The sequence below is a fragment of the Callithrix jacchus genome, chromosome 16, assembly GCF_049354715.1.
Source record: "Callithrix jacchus isolate 240 chromosome 16, calJac240_pri, whole genome shotgun sequence".
In the NCBI taxonomy this organism is placed as follows: domain Eukaryota; kingdom Metazoa; phylum Chordata; class Mammalia; order Primates; family Cebidae; genus Callithrix; species Callithrix jacchus.
In genome coordinates, this window is record NC_133517.1 from 27,264,909 (window position 1) to 27,274,389 (window position 9,481).

General features: G+C 40.6%; 2 protein-coding genes across 23 annotated transcripts in view; one reads left to right on the forward strand and one right to left on the reverse strand.

The window, feature by feature from the left end:
- The window catches only part of EYA1 (EYA transcriptional coactivator and phosphatase 1), a 340,201-nt gene extending 338,257 nt beyond the window's left edge, over positions 1–1,944 (reverse strand). For 13 of the 22 annotated variants that reach the window (XM_078353582.1, XM_078353581.1, XM_078353571.1 and 10 more), the window contains exon 1: positions 1,164–1,352. The gene's annotated coding sequence lies outside the window, so the exon portion shown is untranslated. Of the gene's footprint in view, positions 1–1,163; positions 1,353–1,509 lie in introns of those variants that run through there. The other 9 variants (XM_078353580.1, XM_054246734.2, XM_078353589.1 and 6 more) reach the window with 2 other exon arrangements.
- LOC144579681 (uncharacterized) lies at positions 891–9,167 on the forward strand. The gene is made up of 5 exons (XM_078352471.1): positions 891–1,626; positions 4,577–4,781; positions 6,044–6,125; positions 7,096–7,183; positions 7,982–9,167. Exon 1 carries the CDS (start codon positions 891–893, stop codon positions 1,599–1,601), a length of 711 nt encoding a protein of 236 aa, XP_078208597.1. The 3' UTR covers positions 1,602–1,626; positions 4,577–4,781; positions 6,044–6,125; positions 7,096–7,183; positions 7,982–9,167.
- Positions 9,168–9,481: the final 314 nt, after the last annotated feature.

The following is a 9,481-nucleotide window of genomic DNA, read 5'->3' on the forward strand; positions in this document are numbered from 1 at the left end:
GAGGGTACTGCGGTCTCTGAACAAGATGGAAGAATGCCTTTATTGACCAACACGGACATCCTGCTCTTACCTTATTTCTATACTTTGCACTCACAGCCAGGACCCTCTGTGCTTACTAGACACTTTCTACCAATTCTTTTTTATTTTTATTTTTGGAGACGGAGTCTCACTCTGTCGCCCAGGCTGGAGCACAGTAGCACGATCTCGGCTCACTGCAACCTCCACCTCCCTGGTTCAAGCAATTCCTCTGCCTCAGTCTACCAAGTAGCTGGGATTACAGGCACAGGCCACTACGCCCAGCTAATTTTGTGTGTGTGTTTTTAGTAGAGACAGGGTTTCATCATGTTGGCCAGAGTGGTCTCGAACTTCTGGTCTCAGGCAATCCACCTGTCTCGGTCTCCCAAAGTGCTGGGATTACAGGCGTGAGCCATCACACCCGGCTGGATTTTTTTGAATATATAATCAGTTCACACTTCATAGCAGATTTCAGTCCCTCTCCCACTGGAATTTTTTAAAGATGCCTTCAGTTTTGTGAGGTGATTTGACTATGTAGCATCAGTCAGCCTTGCTACCACCATAATAACTAAAGCCTGGTGGGCCTTAATTAACACAAAGGAGACGACAAAAAGTGTTTATACAGCAGGCAGTATTCCCACCCACCTGTCCCCAGCTCTCATGAAAGGTAAAGCAGAGATCTTGTTTATTTTTCTTTACTTTCCTAATTATTTACTGAAATAACCGTTATCTGAAAGTAGACCCCTCCAATTCACCTCTACTTCTTTTAACTCGCCTCTTTGACTTGGGCCAATCAAACCATTTTTGGCCAAGGGAGAGAACCGGCCAGAAAGCGCTAAAACTAAATATCTGCCGTCCCCGGGGCTGCCCTCCAAATGTTTCCCATTACTGCAGCTTCGAGAGCACGCACGTGTCTGAGACAGCAATCACAACATCACATCAGGCCGAGAGGACCCTCCCCGACGTCCCCCGACTTCCCAATCAGTTACCACCTCCCCGAGGGAAAACAAATCGGCCCCCGACATATCCCTCCACTTGCAGCGCCCCGACGCCCGGGGCCATGGGCGGCCGCGCCTCTCCCCTTCGGGCCTCGGCGCAAGGCCCCATTATTGTGCGCGCCCCGCGCCCTTCCAGGTGGCTTCGCGTACCTGGTGGCGGCGCCCTCGGCCTCGGAGGCGGCCCGGGCGTGCTGGGGCGCAGGCGGCGCTCGCTGGGAGTCAGGGCGCCCCTCAGCAGCTTCCCGGGCGCCGATGGCTGCCCTCCAGCCCCGGGGTAGAGCCGCGGGCGTCAGCGGCCCCGGGCTCTCGGCCGCCTCCTGGGAGCCCAGGATCAGATTTAGTTTCACAACAACGTCTCCTCGTCACCGCAACCCAACTGGAGGCCGAAGCCGGCGGGGCGGGGCGGGAGCGTGGCTGCTGCTGGCCACAGTGGGAAGCGGGCGCGGGGCGCGGGGCGCGGGGCTCGGGGGGCCCCGGGCAGCGCGGCTGCACTTACTCGTGTCACTACTGCGGCGACGCGGGGCTGAGGAACCGGTTCTTCCAAAAGCAAACCGAAAATGGGTAACCGAGAGGCCGGGGCAGCGCTGAGAGGGGTTCCGCCTCGGTGTTCAGGGTAAAAAACCTGGCTCGGGCTTCCAGAAATTCGAGCCAACGGTGGCTTTTTCTTTCTTTCCTTTCTAAATGCGCCTGTGCCTCCGGTCGAGGGGCGCCCTTCTCGCGGCTCCAAGTGCGCAGAGACACCAGGGCTGGCGCTGGAGTGGGGAGCCCTCTTCCCAACACCCCTAGGCCTCCCCAGTACCCCCCAGCCCCTTCCCTGGGCCCGACTCCCCTCCGCTCTGTAGCAGGAGCCTGGGCCTACAGCCCACTGCCCCGAGGGGTGTCTCGGACGCCTGCCCCCTGCAGCGTTTTCTACAGGAGAGGCCTCAGAAACAGAAGGAGGGGGTGGGGGTTAGCTCTGTCACCGCGAGGGAGCTAGGTGTGCCTGGGGAGGTCCTGAAGGGGTGGATGGGTGGAGTGATTTGGTGATTTGGGGCGAGGGGCTGTAGGTTGGATGTAAAGTAATATTCCGTCAGCCCGAAACTGATGAAAACATCTGGGATTAAAATAACTTTAGAAGTGATCTTAAAGGTATGTATTCTAACTTCTAGATAGCAGAACTGAGGCCAAGAACGGTAAATGTCGGGCAGGGGAGCCTTGACTAAATGTCCAGGCCTAACCTATTATCCTTTCTTTTAACCTTTTTGTCTTTCTTTGCACCAAGGGGGGCTTTGGGAGGATAGGGGAAGTTTCTGTAACCCCAAATTTCCCCTGTCTCTGTAACTTAAGGCGAGCTGAAGAACCTTTATTCAGCCTGCAAAGTATTTCAGCATTGGATGAAGCATCCATTGCAAGCCAGTAATCTGAGATTTTCCTTCTCCAGGAATTTCCTCTTACTTGATTGGGGAATCCAATCAGGAGCAGTGAAAGATAGGCAAATACCTTGATGATTTGCTCTTATAAGGACTCATCACTTCTCAGTGAGCATCAGAATGTTGGCTCTTCTCTCCCTCCAATGAAATCCCTTCCCCATCCCCCACTCAATTGTTCACATCCAATGAGATCATGTTAGCAATAGGGCCTTAGAAAGTAGAAAGCATAGCATGAATGCAGGTATTATTGTACATACTCTTTCCAAATTGTCTAGATTCACACGCTTTACTGTTGTTTCTGTCAGTCATCGAATATCTGTTGACTTGTGCTAGATGCCATGAAGTTAGAGTCAGAACAATGAGATCGAATCCTTCACCTTCAAAGGCCACAGATTATAGATTCTGAGATAAGACCAACACAGAGGAAATAATCAGAAATCTACACAAAGACTGATTTTTTTTTTTTTTTGGTCCTAAACTGTTGGATACTTTTATGTTTTCAGACCCAGAAACTTTACAAAATAGACCATGCATATTGGGTGAGGGAGACTTCATGTAGAAGACAATGCATGGATAAACTATGTTAACCCAGTAAAACCCCAATACCTTCTCCAAATAGAAATGTTAACCAATTTATCCAGCTGATGAGGATGGCTTTTGCTTTTGGAAAAGGAATCCACTACCTACACTTTCTACCTATTCATAAAGAATTACTATAAGATAAAAAAGAAAATCCAGAGACTCTTAAAAGATTAAGTGATCAAAATTTTATTTAGGGGGGAGAAAAAATAACCTAAAGCTACCAGATACAGTGTTTGCTAAGAACTTACCAAAGGCAATGAGTTTCTCGTGTCAAATATTGCAGTAATACTATTTGCAAATCATATTTTAAAAATCAATCTATATAATTCAGAAGTAACATATCACCTAAAATTTTTATGTATTAATAGAAGAATTATTTTGATACTTTATCCTAGTATTCTTAAAGTTTGAGAGAACAATCCTCAAAGCAAATATCTGAGCATTTTATTTTTTTAGGGAAACCCACTTTCACATGGCCTTGGATAAAAACCGATCTAAATGGTGAACCAGTTTTTGAATTTGAAGGTGTCGAGAATTATTTCATCACTCTTTCAGAAAGGCTGTAGATTAAAATATTGGCAGTAGTGGACTCAGAAGATAGAGTCATATTCAGAATTTTTTAGTTAGGAAAATTATTTGCACAAAGCACATTTATTTTAGCACAGTATAAAATTCTTCATATTCTCCAAAACAGGAGTAGCAGGAGCCAATTCATCCAGTATAATGTATTCCAGACACTTGCTGGAATAAACAATGCTCTTGAGTCCCTCAGATGCATAGCCAATAGGGAGCTGTTGACTACTTGAGGTTTTTACACATCACTCAGCCAGATCAGAAATCCAAATCCCAAATCAGTCACAGGCACACAGTGTGGATTTACAGTCCTGCCTGGGTATAGGGTCACCACCTGTAAATGAGTTATACACCCAAGATGGGTTTATTTTTGATTAAAGTATACTTAATTTTAAAATTTTACATGAATACAAGTATGAATAAAATTTTCAATAAAAATGTAAATGTCCTTTGCAACACCAAGCCAAAACAAGCTAGAACATATATTCATAATTATCTATCTGAGATTATATTTGAGTTTATATACATATATTGATATAGACATAAATATAGATATGTTTATCTGTAGAATTTCCATGTGAGTAACTAGAATATGCCATAAGGACTCAATTATGTATCTGTTGGTTTATATTGGACTTAGAACATTCAGCTGTTTACATATCATAAAATGTTAATCCTAACTGCTATCCTAACCTACATTATGTATCATAAAGAAATGACAATGGTTTTTTTCACATGAAGACAAAAACTGCTGAAGTGTAGAGTTATACTCTGGCTTATGGCATAAACACAGAACACGTGACAGAAATGTACATTTAAACTTGAGTTCTATTCATATTCTCAAATACAGATCTACAAAAGGCAAAGGGCAAACATCAACAAGAGTTTTTAGTACTTTGAGCATTTATACTCTTCCTACACTAAGAGGTTAGGTATATTGTAATCACTCCCAATTCAAAAGAAATTCTCTCTCTTTCTCTCTCTCTTTATCTCACACAGGGACACACTTTGAAAATTTCTTCATTATTTAGTTTGGCAATGTAATTTCCTATAGAAAAACTTGCCAAATGCACCTAAAAGGAGTTATTCTTAAGAAGGAGAATGAAGATACAACCCTTTAACTGAGATCAAGGTTTCTTCCTGAGCATCAGTGAGAGAAGACTGGACCATGTGGGAACAGCTTAGAGTGAAGCCAACTCCTCAGGTACCAGCAGGAATTTTCTTATACACAGAAACAAAGAAACCGTTTCTAAAAATGAATCATTCTTTTCCAATACTGGGCTTTTTTTCTTTCACTTAGTTAAATCACTTAACATGGTGAGGAATTATGTTAACTCTTTCAGTATAAAGTGCATCTCTTCAGTCTAGAGAGCATTAGTTGAAGGCACTAGATTAATAATGCCAACAAAAGTTAGACTAAACAATCTCTAAGCTCTCAGACCTTTATATTATAAATAAGTACATGTACTCTTTATGGGAATATGCTGTAATCTGAAAATTAATTTCTATGCCCATTGATCCTCTAAAATAGGTATGAACTAAACTATGGAGAAGTTTACCCACTAGGTAGGAACTTATTAAGTGAGCCATAAATTGTGACTTTTTTGCCCAATTTCTTATTACATTAGGACTGGTTTTCCAAAGCAGCTATTGTTGACTAACATTAGGAAGTAAATTTCCCCATTAAGACTTCTAAAGGACAGATTCTTTAATTATACCAGGGATTTGGGAGGTATGCAGTGAAAGGACCTGGGGTGAAGGGAACAAGCTTACTTTTATCTTTAGTCACTGACAGCTTAGGAGACCAAGTGAGGAATGCAACACTAGGATTCTTGGCCAGATTTCCGCTAAAGCAAAGACTTCAGGTTAATTTTCAATTACTGTCTTACCTATGTCTCATAAAGACTATGCCAAACTTTATATTTAATTAACTAAAAAGTAAAACCCATTTTGTTGAACGTTTTCTTTTAGTGAATCAAGGTTACTGAGATAAAATGTTTCTGAATATCTAACTTAATTTATCTAATTTTTATTTTATCACTTTTTTCTCTTGGCAGAAATATGTATACATATATATGTATATATATTTTTGTTGTCACATATATGCCTATATACATGCTTTTTGTTGTTAGCTGTTACAGGTGAAACTTCCCTGAACTTTCATTCACTTTTATCCAGATATTTCTATTTATTACCATATCCATTTGTGAGTTGACATTTACAAAAATGATATTTAACAAGTGCTTTTGGGGAATATGATTACTCAATGTATCAGTTACGTGTTCTCCCTCTCCCCCCAAGAAAGGCAATGGTTGATTGTTCTTTTAAAATGTCTACATCATATGACAAACATCAGATTTATTATTTTCTCTCACAACTTGGGAATTTTAAATATAGCACTTTTTTCTTCAAGAATAAAAATGCGGGTAAATTTTAAAAATAATATTCATCATTTTGCTCTTCCAGAACTGCATGCTCCAGAAGTAAACACTAATGGCCAGCAGAAAGGAAATGCTTCGAAGTTTGACTCATGAAGAGTGGACCTCAGGTTTATGACTTTTAGATTTTATTTCCCCATACATACTACTTGCACTTATCTAGGTTAAATCTCATTTGCTATTTCCTGACCATGGTTTTGACAGATAGCTGATAATACTTTTGTTGACTTTGGTTTACAATTGTAAATTACTGTTAAACTTTTTAAAAAGAAAAATCTATTTCATTCTGTGAGTTCTGTCATCATGCAAAAACAAAACTAAACAGGTATACCCTTATGTTACAAAGGCCAGGATATGAAAGCTTGGGTTCATCAAAAAGATGTGACATTAAAGGTTTTATTCTATAAAAACATAGGCTGGATGGAGGCCCATTGAAACAAAACAAGCAGCTCTTCATTGGCCAACAATAAGCCTGAAGAGTAGTCCTAGAGGTAGCAGTAAAAATAATTTTCAGACTTCCTTGCCTTGTATGCCAAACCAAGCACCACCAAAGTGCCAAAATTGGTGCCAAAGGAGTAGTGGAAAGAAGAAAGCTAACAATACATTATTATGTTTGGTAAGTATAAAACATTTAGAGTGAGGAAAATTAAGTTTCCAACATGGTAATTGTCTTCACTTCTTAACATATAACAAGAAGCACTGAAAAGCTATTTTGGGTAATGAAAATCTAAGCATTGAATATTAGTCAGATAGAGGGCTGAATTGCTGATTGGGGTTGACTTGGTTTGTTTTGTTGTCTGTTTGTTTTCTGTTTTGTTTATTCCTTGCCTCCTTGTGATTTCTCTCCTAACAGGAGATATTTTGTGTGTATTGTTTGGCTAGGGTATTTTATTTTTATCAAATAAATGCATTATTCTTAAGCTATCCTTTAAAGAAGAAAACTGAAAATTGCTTTATAGCATCACTTAAAACCAGTGCTCTTACCTGATATTAAACATATGTATAAACTGAAAACCATATGTTTGTGGTGAGTTTGAAACGAGGAACTCCAAAGGATAAATTGTATCATTTGTTTTTCAGAATGCACAGTATACTAACAACTATTGGCCATTTTATTCTGAAATATTTGTCCCAGGATTTCACTTAATTTGCTGAAGATAATGATGAGGTAAATGGCTAGCCCAAATTTTGCCTAAATCTAACATAATACAGATACTTTCCTTAAAATCATAGAATGTATATATGTAAAAGGAAAACTCAAATCACAACAGCTAAGGAAAACTGATCAGCTGGGACAAAATGTTTGTTGGAGTAAAAACCAGTTACTCATACACTTACATATGCAAACAAGATAACATGAATCCTGTGGTCACCGCAGTGTGATCCCTTCTAACAATTTTTAATCTTTAAAGTTATGTATAACTCCTTAGCAGTCTCAAGTCACTAATTTAATAGGTCTGGGTCGGGTCCCAGCAACTCCGGTAATTCCTACATGCAAGCAGATGCAATGACATCCACGGAGGCAAAACCTGGCGTGTCTGTGTTGACCTGTACTCTATGCTGTTAGAAGTGGATTGCCAGTGAGGCGAGACACAGGGGGATATGTAAGCATGTGGAAAATTAATTGTGAGCTAGAAATGCTGATCAAATCGTTTGCATCACAAATAAGTGTTTGTGTTCCAGAAATACTGCAGATATGGTTGCAAGGATCAAAAGTGGATGGCTCATTTGATGTGAAAATTGAGCTTGGGAGGGAGGGGACAGAGAAAGAAAGAGAGAGAGGGGTCGCCCGCAAGTCTGTGGCGACTTGGGAGGAATCCTATGACCAAAAGACCAAGAAAAGACTTGAGCCCAGTTCATATAGTTAAGCAAAATTCACCTCAGGTAGGAGGATTTTCTTTCGTCGATTTCACCTTCACTCTATGGAAATCTAGCTTCTTACGCAAGGCTTATCTCGTTTCTCAAGCCTAGGACGCTGGTGTATTTTGAGGCAGTCTCCTAGAAGTCCTGAGAGACTCCGGGATCTGGTACTGTGTGCAGGCGCGACCTGTAGCTCTGCCTGGTGGATCTGCAATTCGATTTCAGGCCTTTTCCCCCCTTGGCATTTTTTTTTTTTTTTTTTCCTGGCTACTTGAGAGGAAAAAAACAAAAACTGTATAAGAAACTCGAGAAGAGACTGTGGGATGTAGAACCGCACACGTGGTACTGCAAATTGGACAGGAGGCTGGGGGAGGCGGGGAAGAGAGGAGAAGTGAAACTGGAAATTGTGGTGCAGCTTGAGAATTCGAGATCTCCATTGTTCTTTCCCAGTCTGTATTGTTTTTGGTTCTTCACATCTGCACTTATCCAATAAAAGTGGAAGAGGGAAGGTGATGGTCTGAACAGGGACCTGTCTATGGAAAGAAACGTACAAGCGGCAAGTCGTGGATATTGTTGCCGGGAAACCTCAAAAGAGAGATGCAATTACCGAGGCTGTTTCAAAGTAGCTGTAGATTATTTTACCAAAGATCACAAACAGCTTCTTTGTCCAAATCTAAGACACAAAGATGTATCAACTCCTTCAAACAGAACATTTTCATTCCTTTAGAGAGCAGTCAGGCCCTCGGGAACTAGAGAAGATGAAAGAACATCCTTTTATGATATGTTTTGAGTAGCTAAACAGGTAGGCAGATAAATAAAAGAAAGTGGATTGCTTCAGGAAGCTGTTTTGCTTCAGAATGTGCCTTTTTGGGCTAAAAATAATTTATTGTAAATAAAAGGAAAAGATAAACTGTCAATGTAGATGCATCATTTGAAAAATAAACGAATTTTCTTTGGAAAGGAGAAGATAAATCAAAGTGCTTCTTCTTATAGCTCGTCAAGATTTAAGAAAAATTATTTCCCCATACAAATATTGAGTTTTGTTTTTCTTTTCTAACATGTCTTGAATTAAACAAAACCTGTTAACAAGATTGTAATGAAAATTCTGCGTGATCTAAACATCCAAAGAGAGAAATTCTAGAGTGATTGTATTTGGGGACCGCAAAGATTTTATTGCTGGATATCACTGAAGTAGAGGCTGTAAAAGCAGTGAGACTCTACCTGGGGCCGGGTGGCAGGGAAGACTTTAGAAAACATTTCTCCAATTCAAAACAAAAAATAAACAAAAAAACTGCATAAAAGGTTGAGCTGAGCTTTTTCTTTTTTTTTTCAGGATATATTTTCAAATGTATAGATTTTGAAGGCAAATCGCCAATTCACGAATGTATGGAAATAAAACACAAGAGCAAATGCCAAATGCCTGTGGTTTATGTGTGCTTAGTAAAATCACGGGGTTTTTACATTCGTGTGGGTAGTGGAGAGAGAGAAAATGATAGATAAAAACCCGTTTGGGTTTGTCATGGATTTCCATCCACGACAGACATTTTCTTAAGCTTCCAAATTCTTCATACAAACACTTGTCTAATATTTTCAGCTTCTAACACGG